The sequence below is a fragment of the Callorhinus ursinus genome, unplaced genomic scaffold, assembly GCF_003265705.2.
Source record: "Callorhinus ursinus isolate GAN/ISIS: 27379988/994484 unplaced genomic scaffold, GSC_fseal_2.0 scaffold2, whole genome shotgun sequence".
NCBI lineage: Eukaryota > Metazoa > Chordata > Mammalia > Carnivora > Otariidae > Callorhinus > Callorhinus ursinus.
The window spans coordinates 72,192,690-72,216,220 of NW_027397064.1; the positions used below are offsets into that span (position 1 = coordinate 72,192,690).

At 39.6% G+C, this 23,531-nt stretch overlaps 1 protein-coding gene across 6 annotated transcripts in view; it reads right to left on the minus strand.

Annotated features, from left to right (window-relative positions):
• Positions 1–23,531, minus strand: part of GPD2 (glycerol-3-phosphate dehydrogenase 2) — a 212,275-nt gene that overhangs the window by 76,822 nt on the left and 111,922 nt on the right. For all 6 annotated transcript variants that reach the window (XM_073883937.1, XM_073883944.1, XM_073883931.1 and 3 more), the window contains exon 3: positions 5,824–5,995. In XM_073883937.1, the coding sequence (XP_073740038.1) occupies positions 5,824–5,995 (172 nt within the window). The remainder of the gene's footprint in view (positions 1–5,823; positions 5,996–23,531) is intronic.

The following is a 23,531-nucleotide window of genomic DNA, read 5'->3' on the forward strand; positions in this document are numbered from 1 at the left end:
TCTTTTTCAGAATTCATCTGGTAAATCTCATAGGCTTATTTTTCCAGTTAAACTTTAGCATAAGTTTTCAAGTCCCACCCCCAACTCCTGTCAAAGAAAAGCAGTGTATTAATTAAAATTACATTAAATTTCCAATAAATTTTAGTAGGACTTTGCAGTCGGGTCTAACTAGTAGTGTTCAGAAAACTGCAAACTTCATCTGTTGCAAGTCTCCTGTCCTGAAATAGGATTTTCTCTTCTGTCATGGTGGTAGAGGGGTGGAAGTAGAAGGGAGTGAAGGAGCAGACCTGTAATTCCCAGAATGCACTATCTTCCCAGGCTCTCCCTCTTCTGTCCTTTTTCTACAATGCACACACCTCCTCCCTCTCACAAACCTTTACTTAGGCAGAAAAGTGTCATTGTTCTCTTTCATTTATGTCTGAGAATCTTGAGGCTCTCTACAAGGTTAAGATACTTATAGAAGCTCATAAAGCTAGTATGTGATGAAGCCAAGACTAGATCCCACTTCATTTTAATTCCACAACCTGTATCCTTATTCACTGGGCTATACTACATTAGATGAGCAGAAACTGAGAACTAAGGAACTACCAGACACATACCATTCATAAGCTAAAAGTATGTATACCTTTTTTTGAACAGGAGAACTATAATGAATGTTTCCCTCCTGCAAGAGGCAGTCTTCTCTGGAATTTGAATTAAAAGCCATAAAGGCTAAACTTATAAATCAGATTTTTAAACCAAAAATGTCCTAGGTGATCCTCGATACATAAAAGAACAAAAAAACCTGAAAAAAAAAACCACCTTGAAGAACCCTGTGGGGGTGATTATATTTATCAGATTCTCCTCATTTCAGCTCTCCCTGGGGGCAGAGTGCCTCCAGCTGCACTTCAAGACTGGGCTCCTGCCCGGAGACTGGACCCAGTGTTAAACAGAGAAGCGATTTCTATTGATTCTGGAAACCTGCAGAAGAACGTGATGAGAATTGTGCATATTATGTTTATAAAATCATATTCCCAAATGAAACAAATGAAAATTGATTCCCAAGAAAAGGCAGAGGGTAAGAATGCAAATAAATGTTCATTAGGAAAACTTCATGACTTTTTCTCTGCCTTCTACAGTCTTTGTTTATCCATTACCAAAATTGCATTTGGGCATAGTATTTCATCAAAAAGCTTGTGCAAACATTTCTAGACAAGCCCTTTAACATCTGGTGGTTCCCCCAAAACTTTGATGTCCTGAAAAATCTAATTATTACTGGTAACTTTAAAAGATCACAGTAATTTATTTTTGTCAAATGTGACTAAAGATTAATGGAAACAATCAGGAATAATTTGGTAAAAACATATCAAATGCAGAGAAAGCAAAATTTGTTGTTAAGTGAAGCATCAAATATAATAAAAGAGCAAATTCCATGAATGAACAGCAACAATGCACAATTCATTAACTAAATGCCCATGATTATTTCACACTTCAGAGGGCTACTGATATGATCAGAAATTGTAGTAAAAGGATAAATACAGATTAACTTCAGCATCTCTATACACTTTAATTATAAATCCTACCCCCCCAAGGGCTACCAGCATAATAAAAGAAATACAAACTAAGGTTTATCCATCCCTTTTATAAGGGATATTCCACAGATATAAAGCTCCATATATAAGACATTCAGTCAATCGCTACTAACTATAAAAATTTAAAATCTGGTCAACAGCCAGACTCTGGAACCTCTTATCTTCCCAAAGTTATCATCATCACCACCGTCTCCATCACTGCCCTCAACATGACTGAGGTCATCAGCTCATGCACCAGTTCATGTCCTCATCACTACCGAATGTCCTTCACTGCCCAAAGAAAAAATGCACTTGTTCAGCAAAGACTAACAAACTATAAGCCCCTGGAGGACAAAAACCACATCTTACTAATCTGTTTATTCTCAGAGCTGGATCAGTACTTGACTCACAAACAGTCTTGTTTTAAATAGGAAAAACAAACAAACAAACAAAAAACTTGAAACCTAAAGAATCATTAACAAGAACATCCTTGGGATGAATTCTTCAGCCATTAAAAAGAATGAATAGCATAGACATGATTAAATATACCGTTATTTGAAAGTAACACACTACAAAGTAATGACTATAGTATGATCTTGTCTAGGCTTTGAAAAAGATACAAATCTAGAAAGCGAGACTTTTTGAAAGGAAGAAAAGACACTGAACAGGGGTTGCATCATTATCATTACCCTCAGTCCCTCAACCTACCCTAACTCTTTGAAGGAAGCTGGCTCTCCAACACCCCTCAACCCCCGCTACCAGTTGTAGGTCTCCATTTAGACAATCCCCTCTGCCTTCATAGAATCTTTTCTCATCTCCTTCTATCACTGATATCCAGTCAGTTCTCCAGTCCGCGTTCTATCCTACTGTGTATTTTCTCTGCCTCTGCTCTAAGCAATACAAGACACACACACACACACACACACACACACACACACACACACACGCACACACACACACATCCTGCACAGAAAATAAATTTACATTTTCTAACCACAGCAAAGTGACCCCTTATTCCCTATCACATTCTCCGTTCAGTAGTTCTAAATCTTTTCTACATGGAAGTCCCCTACTCCTAGCCATAAGTAGAACATCTCTTTGGTTTTGTGTGAATAAAAATAGTTCTTTGTGGTCACACAAGCTCCTTTTTTTATATCTTAGAATCTTTACCCTTTGTTTCTGTCTCTGAGAGATGTCTCTTTATCTCCCTGCCAGACCTAAGACACATCTTTGACATCCTTGTTCCACATGTTGCTTTCTATTGCTTGCATATTAAGGTTCTCCTCCTGTACAGGTTTTTTTCCTGAGTCCCCAGAAATATTCAGATTGTTCCTCTTGAAAGAAGGGAAGGGAAGGGAAGGGAAGGGAAGGGAAGGGAAGGGAAGGGAAGGGAAGGGGAAAGGGAAAGCAAAGGGAAAGGGAGGGGAGGGAGAAAGAAAGAAAGAAAAAGGGAGGAAGGAAGGAAGGAAGCATGCAGGAAGGAAGAAAGCAATTGCACATGTTGCCTCCCCTCTTTATATCCTATTACACCATTGAGCTACCTCCTTGCTGTTTTCTCTGTCTCTAGATCTCTTAAAAGCTTATGAGCAGCCCAGCTCCTTCCTTACAGCCTATCCATTCCTCATCACCACAAATGCTCTTCAGGGTCTCAAAGTGGCCTGGTCAGGAAAGTCCAAAGGCCTTCTTCTGGCATACCAGGCCCAGTCCCACCTCCTCGCCTTCTCTCACACCCCCTCTACACAGCTCGATGCTCCAAAGGGAACCGTTGCTCTCTCCCTCACACACTGACTCCATGTTTTTCCTCCCACGTGTTCCCTCATATTGCAACACTTGCACTAAGCAATGTTTGCCTATTAAAATTCTACCTATGCAAAATAGCAGCTTTCTTTCTCCTGACCATCCTCTGCAAATATGACGACCCTCAGCTCTATAGATCCAGAATGTCCGTACACCTTTTGAAAGGCACATATTCTCCATGATGTAACTGAGTCTATACAGACAAACAGAACTGTGAGCACCTTAAAGGTGTCGGCTGTCAACCCAGTTTGTATTCTCATTAGTATCCTGCATACTGCCATGCATCCAACAGGCAGTCTGTGAATATTTGTGGAACTATAATTTTTAAAAATTGCTCTGTATTTCAATACATAACATGAACATAACTGGAAACACCAAAAAAAAATGTATTTTTCTGAATCCTACTGGGGAAATGATCTGCTAGGACAGAAAATTGCCACCTGATCAATTCTAACTCCTGGGAGGGGTAGGCCCAAACAAGACCTCCGTCCCTTCCTTCCTTCCTTACAAACATGCCCTCCCTTTCCACTCTCCTCCTTAGGCCTCCAGGGGAGAGAGGTGAGTTCTAATACCTTGAGATAACTGCAACCATTCTTTCCAGCTGGTTTATTTAATATGTCCGAGAATAATGTGGCACAAATTATGAACCATGGATGGAAACAGGGAGTTCTGTGAAAATTGGGGACTGCCTGACAACACAATAAATTCCAAGACCTATATTTGAATTTACCATTATTTAGAAGTGACAAGAAGGATCTAAGCTGTGAAGTCTCCGTGGACCAAAACTTCAGTGCAGGTCCTATGCTTTCATAGTAAATCTAGGGCACTTTCCTGTTCGTAGCGCATGTGCCTAAATCTTGCCAAATTTATTCATTTCTTACGAGTAAATTCTACCAGGTATGTAAGGCAACTAAATGTAAGTCTAGGGTAGATGTGGCAGTAACTTAATATGAGAAGAATTATTCCATGGAATAAATTATTACCATTGAGTATGACACTGCAATAAATATTGAACCTTATACAGTAAAATAATCCAGAGTCAAAATTCCATGCAACAGTGCCCAGCCCGATTGGATACATCTAAGGATACCACAAAGATTATTTCTCCAGGACCACTGGTTCTTAAAGTCTTTGCCTTAGGGGTGCCTGGGTGGCTCAGCTGGTTAAGCATCCGATTCTTGTTTTCGGTTTAGGTCATGGTCTCAGGTCCTGATCTCAGGGTCGTGATCTCAGGGTCATGAGATGGAGCCCCATGTGGGCTCCACACGCCGTGTCCCTTCCCCTCCCCACCCACCTCCCCCTACCAGGCTCTCACGCACATCAGTGCTCTCTCTCTAAAATAAAGAAATAAAATCTTAATAATAAAAAAATAAAAGTCTTTTGCCTTCATGTTAATAATGGCAGTTAGAGGGGCGCCTGGCTAGCTCGGTGGTAGAGTATGTGACTCTTAATCTCAGGGCCATGAGTTCAAGCTCCATGTTGGATGTGGAGCCTACTCAAAATTAAAAATAAAAATAATAAAAATAAAAATGGCAGCTATAAATACTATCTATAACTTATCGAGCTTCTATTTTGTGTGACAAGCCCTGTTTTAAGCAGTCTTTACGATTAATCCTCACAACAATCATTCAAAGAAGGTATTTTTTCCTATTGGAAAGACGAGGAACCTTACAGAAATTAAGGAATTTGCCCAAGTGAGTGCATGTGGGAGTGTTCACAACTATAAACACATCTAATAAAGCCACTGAGCTAGGATATGCACCCAGATTTCCTTCACCCCAAACTCCACAGTAATAACCACAGGCAAAAATCAAATTATTTTATCAAATATATCAAGTGGAAGAGCATCAGTGTTACATACTAAAATTTCTTTGTTTACATGTCATGTTTCCGATTTGAAAGAGCTTCTCATCATGCCTTTCCTAATGCTGACCAATTGGGTGCCTGAGACAGAACTACAGGTTAGCAACAAGTCTTTTCCATCATAAATTCGCATAAACCCCAGTCTCCCAAACTGAAGTCCATATTTCACTGGGAGAAACGCTTTTAAGAGATATAGGAACAAAAAGAATTATTTTAATAGATTAACTCGTTTTAATAAATCTTTTCTACCCTTCACTGACACCGATGTGATTTCAGACCATATACAAATATTTTTTATTTCATTAAAAGGTATTGACTTTAGGAGATTAGAAATAAGCAAGAACAGCAAATTCATGAACTCATAGGAACTTAAAGTTTTCTTTTTAAAGAAATTCCTTTACGCGTAAAATACCACCCATGTTTAATTTTAAAATTGTGCGAGTGCCCCGAATTGAGAAACTATGAAGGTGCTTCACCACGGTTGGAAAGCCCAGCAAAGCAGTAGAAATGTGACTTTGCTAGCCTAGAGGGCACGCTGCCTGTTTGACTAGGGGCCAGGGTGGGCGGAGCCGAAACCGCCCTCCGGAAAACCTCCACCCACGTGGATACTCACCTCTGGTGACAGCATCCAGTGCACAGCCGCACCCTGTTGCCCCTCCTCCAATGACCAGGATATCGAATTCAGACACGTTCCGCAAAGTCAGCAGCTGAGCTTCTCTGGAAGGAGGCTCCTTGTTAACAGCTTCTGAGATGCACTCGGCTGCTTCGACATAGGCCAGGTTCACCTGGTGTGAGAAAGAGTCCAAAGTCCGCTTTTAATTGTTCATGGGGAATGCCAATGCAAGACACCTCCCGGTGTACTAAAAGATGTGTAATGGAGACAAGCAATACCAAAGCTAGGCCGTAGTCCACAGTCCACATGGTGCCACAGGACTAACTGCCCTGTAGAAAAGAAAAGTCCTTACAATTCGGGAGGTTGGGGGGGGCGTATTTTGTTTTGTTTTGTTTTAATAAGCCACAACTATTTAGGCAGGGAACACCTGGTTTCAGATTCAATATCTCAACTGCTTGTTTTGGGTTCATAAATAGCCACGTTCAACTATTTCCCACACTGTACAGCAATTCCCAAATACCTAGTGGAACACAATTTATAGGAGAACAGAAGGAAATGTTTTACCCCACAGCAGTAATTCATTCAGATAACATTTAAAAGTGTTGAAAGCAGGAGGAAAAAAGCACTTTATGCCTTTCTGCAATTTCTTAAAAGGATATGTTCTTCACTCCTTAATTCCCTGGCAAAAATAGATTCTAGAGCTTGGAGGTCTATGAGTTTAGGTCAGTATAATCAAAGAAGAATCCCCTTAACGGAAGTTATTGTCCTGTTTAAATGATCAGCTATGGCCAACGGAAATAATTTTTTTTAAGGATTTTAGTCAAAGGCTTCCCCATTAAATGTTTTAATATAAAATTATAGATTTTATATATTTAATATACACTATTTCAATTTTTGAAAGCTTTAACAATAAAATAAAGCCAGCACTAGCCCCCACTAAAGGATAATGACCTTCCCTGTTTCTAGTTTTTCTTTCATTAGAAGGTAAACTATTGTCCTTAATAAAAAAATGATGGTCTTAAAAAAAAAAAAAGTTGCCAGAAATTAGAATCAAAAGCCCAGGAAAATAGATAAGTAAAATGCTAATAGTAGGTTTAATCACTATAGTGAACAGTGCTGGCTAGAGTTGCTCTAACAGTTATCCACAGGTATGTAACTTCGATTTTCCTTCCTCTAAATCCTAGCATCAGTCTAACGCCGGCAGTGTTTTTCCCATTCTGCTGTAGGCGCCACATAGGAAGCTCTGAACCACAAGGCCAAAGCCTGTCCAAGAAAAGGTGATTTTAACTCCAAGCATAATATTGTTCTGATAAGTGATTTTTTTATTCATTTAAATAAAATAAACCAAGTTGTTCCTTAAAATTGAATTTAATTATTGTCAGGCCAATTGGATTTCTATAAAAATAAATCTAGAAGCCACAGAGGACACTGAAAGAAACCCGCATCAGAGGGTCCTGGCTTTGGTCTCAGCACTCTTTTGTCTACCAGTATGTGACTTTTGACACATTATCTCCCTGGGCGTTGGTTTCTTCCTTTGTAGAATGGGATAAACCCCTGTGATGTCTCTAGCTCTACCTCTCTGAGTCGTCCTCAGTCTGATGGATGAATGATAGGAGAGTAGTTGGTCAACTGTAAAGTACCACCACAGAGTTGTTGCTATTACTTATTAAATAATTTAATCATTTAGTGACATGTAAATGGGAACTTTTAAAATACACTTTACTAAGTCTCATAAAAACAGATTATAATCAGGCGCCATAATTTTTCAGGCTATATAATCCAGATGCAAGCCACAAAAATCTTATTCTCCTTTATACAACTCCTCCACTTATCTACAAATAACCATTTCCCCACGTTCACATTTACATACATATTTACATACATTTACCATAACTAAATAAATGTAACTGCTAGGTTTTGGGGGAACATGACATTTTTCTGTCATGGGCTTTGCCTTCTATCATCAAAGAAGGAGGAGGAGGAAGAGGAGGAGAAGGAGGAAGAAGAAGAAAAAGAAGAAGAGTTTTATATATATACATATATATATGCAGTATATACATGTATAAAAGTACGTCGAAAGAACAAATGCCAAAGTAAAGCAAAGAAGCACCAGGCTATGACTGTTCTGGTCAGGGAGGGAGGGTCTTTCATCTGAGGATTCAACTGGGCCATGACAGATGGGTAGTACTTGGACATAAGACTGACAAGTGACTAAACTGCCAGAGCATTTTCACACATTAAAAAAAAAAAAAAAATGCTGACATTTTCTGCTTGGTAAGTTTTATAGAAATACTCAGGAAATAAATTTAAGGACTATATCATGATATAAGTCATTAGAACTTGGTAACACTAAGAGGCGCCTGTTCTACTCTGCTAACAGGTCATAACTATGAATATTAAACTCAACTGAATTTCTTCCTCAGCAAGTATGCTGGGTCTGATGGGCACCCCTCACGCCTTGTGGGCGTCTCATTCCACAGACCGCATGCACTGTCTCTCCGTCTTTATCCCTTGTATCTTCCTTCCCCACCCAGTGTACTCTATCTCAACTCACCTTAAGAATAAAAAAAAAAAAAAAAAAAAAATGCCTCTTACGTATGTTTTTACCACCCTAAAAATTCTGGAAAGTCCTACTGCCTCACCTCCTACTCACTCAACCAACTCCTCAATTCATTCTAATCTTCATTTTCATATACACACCACCACCACCACCACCACCACAACTGACTCATGTCCACTTTGCTGCGAAATCCAGTCAGCACGTTTTATCTGTCATCCTAGCTGTCACCTCAGCACACAACTTTCTGGTCACTCACCTTGGCATCTGAGAGACAACTGTCTGAGCTGAGCTCTCTCTCTCCAGCCTCTCTTAAACACTCTCTCTTAGTTTCCTCTGGAGGTCCCTCTACTCCTCAACATTAAGCACTTAGGTTCCTCTTGGGTCTCTCTCTAGAGACACTCTAGAGAACTTCTTCTACCTCCATATGGCCATATAACTTTACACCACACTGACGTCTAATTTTGCTCCCCTATCCCAGAACCCAGACATCAAACTACCTACTTGGCACCTCCATTTGGATGTCTCACATATATCTCAAAATTGAAAAATTTTCCCTATCAATGTTCATCAGGGAAGGCGCCATTTTGCATCTAGTTGCTTAGGCCACTGTCCTAAGTCCCATATGTGATCAATCACTGAGTACTATCAGTTCCGCCTCCTAAAAAAGTCCCAGGCCCAGTCACTTCATCTTCATTGCCACTTTTCAAGTCACAAGTCTTTACATATTCACCATGCCTACCTCCAAGTCGGTCTGCATACTGCAGGTGGGGTCAGCATTATAAAACCCAAATAATGTCATTTCCATGTGTAAAAGCCTTCAAGAGCTTCCAGTTTAAGTTAGGTTACAGGTAAGCATCTTTACCTTAGTTTCTAAGATTCTTCACAGTCTTTTAGAGAAGGCTGAACTTAACCAAAAAAAAAAAAAACAAAGAAAGTGGACAATATCAAGTGCAGGTGAAGATACAACACAATTGGAACTCTCTTATATTGCTGGCAGAAATGCAAAATGAAACAGCCATTTTGGAAAACTTGAGTTTCTTATAAAAGTAAACACACACCATTCAACCTAGCAATCCTCTCCTAGGTAATTACTCAAGAGAAATCAAAAGCTGTGTTCACACAAAAACCTGTAGCAAATGTTTACAGTGGCTTTATTTATCACTGGTGAATGACTAAACAAACTGTGCTGTATTTATGCAATGGAACAATAACTGGCAATAAAAAGAATAAATCACTGATAGACCTGACAACATTAATGGATCTCAAATGCATTCTGCTAAGTTAGGGGTCAGCAAATTATGGTTTTCCACCCAAATCTGGCTGCTGTCTATTTAAATAAACCAAATTTTATTGGAACATAGCCACACCCAGTCATTCGTGGATAGTCCATGACTGTAACAGCAAAGTGGAGAAGTTCCAGCAGAGATGCTATGGCCTGCAAACCTGAAACATTGACTACCTGAGCCTTTATGGAAAAGTTTGCCAATCCCTGGGCTAAACGAAAGAAGACAGACTCAGAAGTCTCTATATGACATGATTCCATTTACATGATCTTCTGTAAAAGCATAAGTATAGGATCAGAAAACAGATCAGTGACTGTCAGGGTCTGAGGACAGGGGGAGGGAAACACTGACTACAAAGAGCATGAGAGAAATTTTGAAGTGGATAGAAATGTTCTCTACCTTCACTGTGGTGGTGGTTATATGACAGTATGTGCTTGCCAAAACTAACAGCACTATATTATAAAGGATGAATTGTACTGCATAATGTAAATTATACCTCAATAAACTCCACTTTAAAACAAGTAAGCAGACATGTGTCGATAGCCAATAGGCACATGAAAAGATGCTCAACATTACTAACCGTCTGGGGAATGTAAATCAAAACCACAATGAGATATCATGTGATATTGTCAGAAGGGTTAGCATCAAAAAATAGGTGGCACCTGTGTAGCTCAGTCGGTTAGGCATCTGACTATTGATTTCAGGTCAGGTCTTGATCTCAGGGTTGTGAGTTCAAGCCTCACATTGGGCTCCATCGCTGGCATGGAGCTTTCTTTAAAAAAAGAAACAAAGGTGTTGGTGCGCCTGGGTGGCTCCGTCAGTTAAATATCTGACTCCTGATTTTGGCTCAGGTCATGATCTCAGGGTTGTGAGATCGAGCCCTGAGTCAGGTTCCACACTGGGTGTGGAGCCTGCTTAAAATTCTCTCTCTCCCTCTCCCTTTGAGCTGCGCCCCCCAAAATAAATAAATAAATGAATACATACATACATACATACATACATACATAAATGTTTTTTTAAAAAAATACAAGAAATAACAAGTGTTGGCAAGGATGTGGATAAAAGGGAGCCCTCATACACTGCTGGTGGGAATATAAATTGGAAAACAGTAAGGAGGTTCCTCAAATAATTAAAAAAATAGAGATATCATATGATCCAGCATTTCCACTTCTGGGTATTCATCTGAAGAAAATGAAAACATTAGTTGAATGGATAACAAAGATGTGGGGTGTGTACGTGTTGGTGTGTGTGTGTGAGATATTCCATTATATATATATATATATATATATATATATATATAATTAGCTATATATTGTGTATATATATAATTAGCTATATATATATATATATATATATATATATATATATATATATATCTAGTCAGCCATAGGAAAAGATGAAATCTTGCCATTCGTGACAAAATAGATGGACCTTGAGGATACCATGCTAAGTGAAATAAGTCAAAGACAAATACTATATGAATTAAAAAACAAAACAAATGAACAAACAAAACGGAAAAAGACTCCAAGATACAGAAAATGAACTGATGGTTGCCAGAGGGTAGGGGTTTGGGAGAGATGGGCAAAAAGGGATGAAGGGGTTAAGAGGTATGATCTTCCAGTTATGAAATAAATAAGACACAGAGATGCAATGTACAGCAAGGGGAATATAGTCAATAATATTGTAACAACTTGGTATGGTGATGGATGGTAATTAGACTTACTGGGGTGACCATTTGGTAATGTATATAAATACTGAATCACTATGTTGTACACCTGAAACTAATACAATGCTATATGTCAATTCTTCTTCAATTTTAAAAAAAAGCAAATTATGTAATAAACATTTTACTTTTTTCTACTCATTTAATCCTCACAATAACCCCATGAGTTGAGTACTATTGTGTTCTCCATTTTACAGAAGTGACTGAGACAAACGAAAGCTAATTGGCCCATGATTAATGCAGCTCGCATAGGAAGAGCTGAGAACTGCACCTCCACAGGCTGCCCACAGACTAAGTTTTATATTGCTACACCACACGGACGATATATAATGTGAGAAAAAAATGAGGAGACAAACTTATCAGTTAGAATAGGATGAGATATCACCAGTTACCAAACGCAGAAAGTTTTTGGTTTTTTAGTATGGTTTTGTTGTGGAGGGTGCTTTCCTGAAAAGTTCTTCCAAAAAAATTTTTTTAAAAGATACAGCACTATTGAGGGTAATTTATTTAATTTCTGACACTACATTTAAAACAACATTTTATTTTTGTTTATATTTTTCCCATAAAAGCTGGGGAAGTGTTGCAACTGAGAAGCTAAGCACCAAGTTTATTTTAGAGGCAGTAAACACAGCCTAAGGCCCTACTTATAGTTATGACAAGAGACTCATATGGCTTCATATGGCTTTGAGTCTCAAAAACACATCTGCACTCTACCTTCCCTAGAATATGTTGGCTGATGGCAAATAAAGAACAGAAACGCAGCCAGAATAAAACAGTGGTGGTAAGTAACAACGTGCTTTAAGAACAGAGCTATTTGTGCTCCAAATCTTCTCAGACCAGCTCTTTTGCAGGCAGCTTGATTACGCAGGAATCTGGGAGATAAGCCCCATTAAAAGACTGACCCAGAGATTCTGGAAGAAACCCTGGAATGGCAACATGCCCTAAATCATCTGAGAGACCAAAACTCACGTGTCCTGACAAGACACCTGACCCACAATCACTTACGCATCCAATCAATATGTATTAGAGGTCCTCGGGAAGTCTGTAGACTGGAGGACAAGTCAAAAAGATAAACGGTCAATCATAATATTGCTTAACAGGAAGATTTAAGATAGAGAAGAGGCCACAAGAGCCACAGGAGGCACACCTCATCCAGATTTCCTGGAAATTATAGCTACATCAAGTCAAGAAAGACTAAGAGGCATTAGATAGGTAACAAGACAGGAAGGAAGTGGGAACAGCATGTGCTGAAACCAGAAGTCATGCTAATGTATTTCTTTGTGCAGCACACTACTTCCTTAAAAACATGAGTTACATATTCCAATACTTAAAAGTTGCTATGTTTTGTAGAACGATGATTTCTGAGATGAATCTGTGGCAAGTACACAGCCGCTGCTGCCCTCGAGCAGGGATTGTGCGGTCTTTTTAGTCCAGGGCTCCTGCTCACTGGTTTCAGGCTTTTATCTCACCCAGTGTAGCGCCTGCAGACAGAGAAGTTTGCTGATTCTGGCCTAGAGACAGGACAAACCCAATACTATGATTCGGCCATTAAAGCCACAAGAAAGGAGAGCTCAAGAATTCCAACCACAGCTCCCAAACAAAAAATTCTTATCCTGGTGGAATTAGGAGAATATTTAATATTACTTTGATGTTGTTATTTCTGATATTAAATTATGATGGTCTATGGGGAAGTAGGCATTTTTTTAAACTTGTAAGCAAATGTTCATCGACTTTTTAAAAAGATAAAATTCCTCCAGAATTCTGATAGTAAACACGTAGTTTTTGTCAAGAGATTGGTACCTGTGAACACCTACAGGGAACTGAAAGCCAAGTTCATAATCTTTGAGAGTTTATATCCCAGAGAACAGAACAGGGTTCAGAATGAGATCAGTTTTACTATGTCTGTGCACCATTAGACTTGCAAATTAAGAAAAAAAAAAGAAGAATCCTAGACATTTGCAACTTCAGGTGAGACCGAAAACAAGATCTAATAATTAGCGTCTGTTTCTGAAAGAAGTGCATATTTAAAGACCACAGGCAATTAACGACCAGGTTGTCCTGTCATCATGTACAGTAATAATTGGCGTATAAAGTAGGGTTTCATGCAAATCATTTTGTACTGCAGCTATCACTCTCACTCTCTCCCACATTATGTGATTCAATCACATACTGCTAATGGAACTGTTAGATTTAAGGGAAACTGCTTTGCGTTTTGTTGTCACAAAAAAGACCAACAATATTTGTATTTTCCTAGAAAGAAGATGCAACCTGCATCTCTTTACAGTGAATCTTAACATGTTTTAATGGCCTTTACCTCCTGAATCACTTTGTGATTCTAAACAATGATGTTTTTTCTTGTACTTACATGACAGTAAGCAACATTTCTTACTGCGAACATCCTCGGTGAGGGACTTATGATGACTCTGTAGCAACAGCTGCTAATGGGTAGACTGTCATCTGCACGGGGGACCAGAGAAGAGAAAACAAGCCCTTCCTTCTGGGGTGACTGAGATCAGTGCCCCAGTTCACCTTGAAGGTGCTATCCAGCCTTTATGTGGCTGTGATTCATTTGAGAGATCGCAGAGAAGCTCTCTTAATAGCAATCATGATACATCCAAACTATTAAATTGTAAACCTTTTTTATAGCTCAAAAGGAGGGAAAACCCTTTGGTTCTGTCTGAATCTACTTCAGATAAGCTCACATCATAATTGACTACATGATCTGAGGTTTGGGGAATATGTTTTCTTGGTTTTCAAATAAATATTTCAGAAACGATATATTTGGAGGTGTCTCAACTTGATATTGCTCTTCAATTGCAATAGCCTACTGAAAACTAGAGCATCTGGAGAGGAAGCCTGAGCTCAGGGAGGCCAGAGAGGGAAGAGGTGGCACTGGGGCCTGCTGGGCTGCTACTGGTCCCCACACTCTAATGAACTAGCTCCTATCGGTCTCATCGTTACCACAGAATGGAGGCATTCTTTGACCACTGAGGAAAGTGAGTTCAGTTATTCCTTATGCAAATAACTGAGAGAATCACAATTTGATCCCAGGTTTGACTCCACATCCCATGACCTCAGCTGTGCCAGGCTCTCTTTGCCTCTACATGTAGGTTACCTGGGCCCCTCAATCCATCAGCCTCTCTGACACCAGCAGTGTGGGAAGCTGTTGATGACCATCAGTGAACTCAGAAGTGTTCGGGACGGTGGCCAGCCTGTGGCCAGCCACCCTGGGCAGTCAAGTTCCATGAAATACCACTCTTCCTTAAAAACTTCCCCAACACATACATCTGGAAGTGGATACAGGGGGTTCACTCTTTTCCCATCCCTTGCAGGTAAATAAAATGCTGACCCCATGAGCCAAATGATCATTTCCCAGTTTGACAATCTGGATGGCCCTCAGCTACATTTTAACTTGATGTTCAAAATAGTTCTGGGTCAAATTTATGATGCACACTTTCCATTTCTCTGAGAATTATTTCTTCAAATATATACTTTTTTTTATAACGTTTCTATTTGTACTCACAAGCATATAATTAGATCTCAGAAGTTCTTTGTTGAAAAACCACAAATTACAAAATAAAGGAAGTAAGTAAAATTAACATTGCCTAACTTAACACATCTATTTTCTTCTTAATTTGCCAAAACTCTACCTACAGGAAGCCTTCCAAACATAAACATATATTAAGCTGGAAAATGAGGAGAAGGGAAGGGAACTAAAGGACTCTCCCCAAAGCATTTATAGAAAGTTTGCTCAGTTCCACAATATCCCTAAAAAGTTTCTTAAAGAGGCCTCAAAATGAATAAATAGTTGAAAATGAAATGCGAAGTCAAATCAGAATGAATGTCAATGTTGCTCAGTTAGCAACAGCCTAGAAGCTCACCAGCTGTCAACGCTAATCATAGCTCAGTCGTTGACTCACTGTGTGACCTCTAGCAGTACAGTTAACCTCGCTGATTTTGTATGCCAGCAATAAAATAGCATCACAAACTCCTCGAAGGCCTGATGTGAGTTATAACTCAAAGATATTGCCATGGCCCCACTTTGGGAGCTAAGTGTTAAATAAAAACCAAAATTATAAGGAAGATGATAGGATGCTCTTCAAAGAACATTTCCAGCTCTGTCGGCATAATTTTAGTGCTTTGATGAAGCATGCCTCTGAAGAAACAGTTAACCATATAGAGTAGTTAAGAATAGTTCAAACTGGCCTTATGGAAAATATAGTGTATTCAGAATCCTCATCAAGCTTTAGATATCAGACACAGCCCCAACATATTTAGTTGTGTTTCTAGGAGAAAAACAGTTCTTCCAGGAATCTATGCGCAGGGTTCTACATAAGACAAGCAAGTGAACGGTACAGTTTTTGGCATAAACTCTAACAATAAAACACTCCCCAAAAGAAATGCAGCTCCTTTGTCAAATGGATTAGAAACTAAAGTCAGGACGCAGACGTAATGGCTGGATGCTTAAAACTTTTTCTCTTCCTCCAGAGAACAATGCTGGGTTGCATTTCCCACCCTCCCTGAGAGTTGGCTGGAAATGATCCGGTGGGTAAAAAAGCCCTATAATATGGCAGAGCCACTGGAATAAAGAGACACAGATCCCTGAATGATTTCAAGAAACAGGTCCCCCACCTATCCTCACTGAACTGTATTGTGAGCAAGAAATAAACCTTCATGGTGATAACCCAGTGAGTTCTGGGGGTTGTTTATTACACCAATTAGCATGCTCAAATTAATACACAACTATGGGATATGTTTAGCATTACAACCCAAGATTCACAACTTCCCTACCCTGCATACAGTCCATACACAGTTCAGAATCTTCCCCTGGTGGATAAGGACCCATCATTTACAGAAAATTAAGTCCAGGGCGCCTGGGTGGCTCAGTTGGTTAAGCGACTGCCTTCGGCTCAGGTCATGATCCCTGGATGGAGTCCTGCATCGGGCTCCCTGCTCGGCAGGGAGTCTGCTTCTCCCTCTGACCCTCCCCCCTCTCATGTGCTCTCTCTTTCATTCTCTCTCTCTCAAATAAATAAATAAAATCTTAAAAAAAAAAAAGAAAATTAAACCCATACATATAAAGCTCCAACAGGACAGATCACCAAACACAAGCCCCACTAAACCATAGTGCAGAGACATTTCTACCTTTATATCTGACATAATGTTGACATCAATAGCTCTTCAAGCAGGCAGGTGGGACCAAGGAGCCTGTTACTTAACCACTAGTTGCTTCTCTCCTCCTGAATATGCATTCTTCATACAGTATCTAACATGATAGTACCCCACCTAAACATCAGCATCAACAAAAACGAAGACTGTTTAAGAACAGTTGCTATTCCAGAACTTCATAATATTTTTTTTAAAGAAAAAGGCTGTTTATGAACCTATGAAAAACGCTTCTGGAGATGGAAGATTATTTACTTAGAACAAACAAGTCTGATGGCTGGAATTGACTCACCAAGTTAAAAGCAATCTGGTAAACATAAAGCAGACGTGTCGTGTAATAATTTCAGCTACATCAGTGCTCAGGAAGACTTATATTGATTTCAACCTCACAGATGCTCTTTAGCTTAGGAACCAGAAGAATATTTGCAACTGAGGTTAAATTCATAAAGATATTAAGCATATTCAAAAATTAAACAGTTACATCCAATCAAAGATACTACTGAAAAGTCATGTGGGCATGGAATTTTTAGAATTTAAAACTTCTTAATTGGCATCATGTCCTAAGTGCTATGCAAGTTCTATTTGTGTATCTGTATATTTTAAAGGCTTTTTTTTCGCCAGCAGTTTTAGGTTTATAACAAAATTGAGAGAAAGATCCAGGGGTTTTCCACATCCCTCCTGCCCTCACACATACAGGTCCTTTGTCAACATCATTCACCAAAATGGCATATTTTTTACCAAGAATGAACCTACACTGACACATTATAATGTCAATAGTTTACTTAAGAGTTCACTCTTGCTGTTGTACATTTTATGGGGTTGGACAAATGCATAATAACACAGATACATTATTATAATATCATACAGAGTAGTTTCATTGCCCTAAAATCCTCTATGTTCTGCCTATTCACCCCCCACACACTTCAGGTAACCACTGATCCTTTCTCTGTCTCCTGTAGTTTTGGAGAACCCATAGTGGAGTTCTTCCACTATCATTTTTTTCTTTCCATGTCTCTTCCTGGCATGGTAGCTCCTTTCTTTTTAGCACTGAATAACAGTCCATTGTCTGGATACACCACAGTTTATTTATCCATTCACCTACTGAAAGACATCGTGGTTGCTTCCAAGTTTTAGCAATTATGCATAAAGCTGTTATAAACATCCCTGTGCACATTTTTGTGTGAACGGAGTTCTCAAGTCTTTTGGGGAAGCACCAATGAGAGTGATTGCTGGATCATATGGTAAGAATATGTTTAGTTTTGTGAGAAACTGCCCCACTGTGTTCCAGAGTAGCTGTACCATTTTGTGTTCTCACCAACAATAAATGAGGGTACCTGTTGCTCCACATTCTTCACCAGCATTTGCTTATGATTTTTATTTCAATAGATATTCATCTAAACTTCATGTTTCTCTATCCTCTACCAGTTTCTCTGTCCGGCAGTTAATATAAGCCACATTATGCCAACCAACCAAAAGCTCTGCTATGTAAAGAAATCTGGTGCTATGGCATTCTTATTATGCCTAACAAGTCTAGGTCTATTTCAAATGTTCACATCCTATATCGGGGAAGGGAAAGTCCTAGATACTAAAGACCTGCTTTGTGTCAGGTCCTGTGGCTCGTATGTATTGACTTAGTGCTTGGCAGGGGGAAAAAGCCCAGGAATCAGCGACATTAACCCTACCTTACGAAGGAACTGGAATTCTGAAAACTTTCATAACCTGTGCACATTACTAGGCTCACCAAAACCCCTCCACACTTGTGTAACAGATAAATTCAGGAACTAAATATCTATTCATTCGGGGGTCCATTGAAATAAGTCCCAAAGGAGATCTTACTTTCACTAGAGATGATCATTCTATTTTTACTCTTTCTCCAATCTTATCTTTTGTATTTTGAGTCATTAGTATTATCAATCAAAAAGCTCTGCTTTATTAGAATCTCTCACAAATAATGTATTGAGAAGAGACTGAAATTACAAGTTAAAACAATGTTCTCAAAATTCCTATGGATTTTAATTACTCATGCATCACTTTGCCTCTCATTAGCATATGTATTTTTCCTCCTGAGTTTTGATGATACTAGTAACACAGGTAATACAGTTTTACCTGTAATTCAACTCACCTAACACATCACCACTATCATTTTTTCATGTTGCCTTAATTCACACAGAAAACAGAGTGAACTCTAGTATTTTGTAGACCACTCACAAGTGTAGTAAATTGCTGTCTCTTACAAAGTGAGAGGCTATTTTGCAAAGCATGAAGATCCTGTCAATAATTACTATTACTACATCATTGACTTTGGAAAATAATAAGCCTAACTGCATTCCACTTCAAGCTAAAATGATATAAGAGAATTCAAAAAAAAAAAAATCAGGCCTTTTTAAATAATGTTTGTTTTTTAGAATGTTTCACCATAGAATCCAACAAATAGCACTGTACTATATAAAATTAATTTACCAAAAATACTATATTCACATACCTTTTTGGAAACATACCAGCCATATAAATCAAGTCTGCCATAACTCATAAAGACCCAAGTAAAAAAAGAGAAGAAACAACAGGAACTTAAAGTAAGTTATTACTTTCAACAGAAAAAGGGTTTTAAGTTAATAACTGGGATTGTCCACCTGCTTATTGGCTCATCATCAGATCAGGAAGCAAGGCGAAGAGAAAACAGAGGTGTCTGTATACCTCTTTTCTGGCCATTCTCTTACAACCTCAGATGAAGGACATACCAGTGCTGCTGATCTCAAAGTCTTAACAAGGTAACCCTGAACGCCAGGATCACCAGTGACAAGAGCAACTTTCCTGCTCCTTATAACCACACTTTATATTCTTTTTTTTTTTTTTTAAGATTTTATGTATTTATTTGACAGAGAGAGGGAACACAGGTAGGGGGAGTGGGAGAGGGAGAATCAGGCTTCCCCCCGAGCAGGGAGCCCGATGCGGGGCTCAATCCCAGGACCCTGGGACCATGACCTGAGCCGAAGGCAGACACTTAACAACTGAGCCACCCAGGTGCCCCCGACACTTTATATTCTTATCACCTGGGGATCTAATACTAGCTCAGACTTTTTGAAAGCTCACTATGTTCCAGAACCTCTTCCAGGGTTTATTGCTCCTCAGCATTCCTATGAAGGAAGTACCACTGTTCTCTCTGTTTTACAGATAGAGGAAAATGAGGTCCAGAGAACTTAGAAAATTGTCCATGGTCTCTTAGCTCTTTAGTAGAGCTAAGCATTGGATGCAGGCAATCTTTGCAGAGATCATACTCTCATCCTTTATGTTCTATCACTCATGAATGGAACGAAATTTGATCAATAAGAATCTCTGAATTCCCTGATTCTAATACAATCACTCCTCAAACTGAAAAGAGACCTTGATTTCCATACCCTGAAGCTCATTCCCTGCCTTCGTAAGGTACAGAAAAAAAAAAAAAAAACTTTCACATCCGGGCTTTGAGAAAGCTCTCAGTGGTTTTCAGGCCTCACCTCAGAGTTGGCTCACAAAGCCCACTACACCTTCAGAGTGGGTAATGGAAGGAACAAACCGAGCATGTGTTACGTGAGAGGGCCCACCCTCAGACCTAAATAGATCTTTGTTACATCAACCACACCCCTGGGGTTAAAAAGAAGCCCACACTATCACACCAGTGTTTCCAGTTAGACCTAGAAGGTATGAGATAAACGTTGAGTTTAAAAAAAAAAAAAAAGTTTCAAAAAATGCCTTTGGTCTATGATGAAAGACAAAAGCCTGGGGCAACCCTCAGTCAAATCTTTGCATGCCCACCCTGTTTTTGTCCCCATTTTCCCCAGCCACCCACATTCTTCCCACCTACCTGAGGAACTCTCATGCAGCCCTGGTTTTAACACTCTCCAATTCTGCTCCTCACTAAGGTTTACTGGCTCTCAAAGTACCCAAGACTCTCTCTCCTAATTTAAACTCCCCTCTCCATCCACTCTGTTCTCTCATCAACTTGAAATTAGAAAAGGAGACTCTCCCATGAAGTGACACTTCTCTTTCACTAGATATGAGGGAATCACTAGAAGAGCATCCTGTCTGGAGAGGAAGACCAGATATCCTCCACGTCCCTTCCGATTAAAATTATTATTAAACTGACCTATACTAAATAGTGAATGACCAATAACTTGCTCTCAAAAATCTGCACACCACTCCAGAGGTGTTTGTTTGCCACGTTCCTGGTGGGATTTAAGACCGTGGTATATACCCACTGTGATTCTAGCTACTACTCAGCCTCCTGGCCCTTGGCATATAGCTGGTCCGGGGAGAGGAAAATCAAGAAGACTTTGTGGATATTTAAATCACCTACTTGTGGGTGAGGAAATAAAAGGAGGAACATGAAATGAATAGGAAGCCTCTCCAAGACCACTCAAAAAAACCCTACATGCATAACTGAAGGGAGCCTGGAAAGTGGATGCTATTTGTGGTCACAAACCTCCTTTCCTGCAGGTGGACACAGTCAAAAAAAAGTCAGCCAATATTCATCTCTTCATCAGCTTCCTCACTGTAATAGGAAAATTTAGGTTGCTCCAGCTCCAAAAGAAAATAATAATAATAATAATAATATCTCCTTAGGCCATCCCTTCTAACTCTGATCAATTTATCTTAAAAGAAAAAAAAATCTCTATGCTTTCCTTGGGTCAACAATGGACACTACTGATCACTGAAAAACAAAATATAAGTTTTAATAATATACTTGTATGAGGGAAAGCCACACTATGACGTGAGACCAAACAATCATGCTATTACCTCTAACCCCCGACCTGTCCCCAGAAATGCTAGGGTCTCCAGAACTGTCTCTATCTCCACACCTACAATAGCTTTTATTCAAGCAACTGGGTAAACGGTAAGTGAACAGTGTCTTATTTGATTTCATAGTATTTTCTGTTTAATCCAAAAAATGGATATATAATAGCATTCCTTCATTATCCCCCTTGCAAATACAAGCTGTTTTAAAATGTAGAATTGATTTAAAAGGTTTTGTGTGAGCTGACCTGGCACCTAAACACTTACACGTAGCACTATCTTTTCTGTCAGACATGCTTCAACAGATGACCAACTTTCAGAATCAAGCCGTTCGTATTTAGAATACAATCCCTGCCTGTACTTTAGGAAGGAAGCTTTGTGCTCAGAATATCAAATGAGCACAAGCTAGGAGCCAGGGGAGACAGAGCTGCAAGGGCAGGAATGCCAGCAAAATGTGCCTGAACTTGAACTCGACAGATGGCTTTCTAATACGTTAGTATCTTGGACTTTCGACACCAACTTATTCTTAAAGGAGGACAGTTTATCAATTAGAATCATCTTAGAAAACTGGAAAAAAAATAAAAACACAAGCCAATACGTTAAGCATTGCTCTGCAAAAAAATGGAGCATGCCTAGTCACATTTAAGGACATAGCTTCTACAAAACATAGCCAAATAATCAGTATCAAGGGGCAGATTTTTCTTGACCATTGAGAAGTCCCCCAGAACGGCTCTGATTGGCAGATATTTTCTGACAGAGAACAGCTGAGGCCTCTGGTCATATTATGTCAATGGCTCAAATGAGTTGTCTCCTCTCCCTCCCCACCTCCCTTTTCTCTTTTTTGCTAAGCCCTATGGCTACATCCCAACCTTCTACCCAAAATATGCTCAAGGCAGTGGCTTTAAGGGACAGGAATCACCACAAAAGAATGCACATGCTTGGATGAATGTCTTATGCAAACTCATTGACTGAATATGCCCATGGTGATTTTTCTCAAAAGAACTTGTCAGATTAAAATTATAAATGACTTGAAACTGCTGGTATCCATTTCATTTGGCTATTAGGGTGGTCAGGATGTGGCAGGTCTGGGCAAAATGACCCAGAAATCAGTAGATCCTTGTTTTGCCTTGATTTTACCAACTAAAATTCACCCCTAACGTGATTGATTACAGTATCAACTGTTTATTCTGTGAGATTAAAGAAAAATCAAACAAATAAATGAAACAGTGTAACCTAAGTACAAAGGTAACTTACAAACTCTGAAGTAGAACAGGCTTGCTGTGGTTAACAGACATAAACCATGTACAAATTTAGCAACAACTCATCATATTAGATATTGTGACCTTTGGCACCGGCATTTGCCAGTGTCATTTCGGACAGCCCTGCCCTGGGAAAGATGGCAGAAGTAACCTAATCCATGAAGGCCCATGTCCCAAACCGAACTGCCCTTCTGAAATAGCCTCAGCAGAAGCAGCATCTTTTCACACTGACTTTGAAGCAACCAAGGAAATATTTTTAAAGGAATAGTGCATCCAGGGCGCCTGGGTGGCTCAGATGGTTGGGCGTCTGCCTTCGGCTCAGGTCATGGTCCCAGGGTCCTGGGATCGAGTCCCATATCGGGCTCCCTGCTCAGCGGGGAGCCTGCTTCTCCCTCTGCTTCTCTCTCTCTGTCTCTCATGAATAAATAAATAAAATCTTTAAAAAAAAAAAAGTGAAACAGCCTTATTAAAAAAAAAAATTCTTTAAAAAAAAAAAAAAAAAAAGGAATAGTGCATCCAGCATGACCCATGAGTGAGGCTGCACTTCAGAGCCAGTCAGTCAATGAAGACCTGCAAGATATCCACCTTGGGGAAAACGTAAGCGCAACATGCTCACAGGTAAGAATGAAAAAGACTAACACAACCTATTCAATCCCCTCTGTCTTTAGGAAGAAGCACTAAAAATGAGCCCTCCCCCTTTCTTTTACTATAAGCCAGCAAATTGATTGTTCCCAATATGCGTTTTTAAAGTAGTATTTCTCCGGGCACCTGGGTGGCTCAGTCCTTAAGCGTCTGCTGTCGGCTCAGGTCATGATCCCAGGGTCCTGGGATCAAGCCCCACATCGGGCTCCCTGCTCAGCGGGGAGCCTGCTTCTCCCTCTCCCACTCCCCCTGCTTGTGTTCCCTCTCTCGCTGTCTCTCTCTGTCAAATAAATAAATAAAATCTT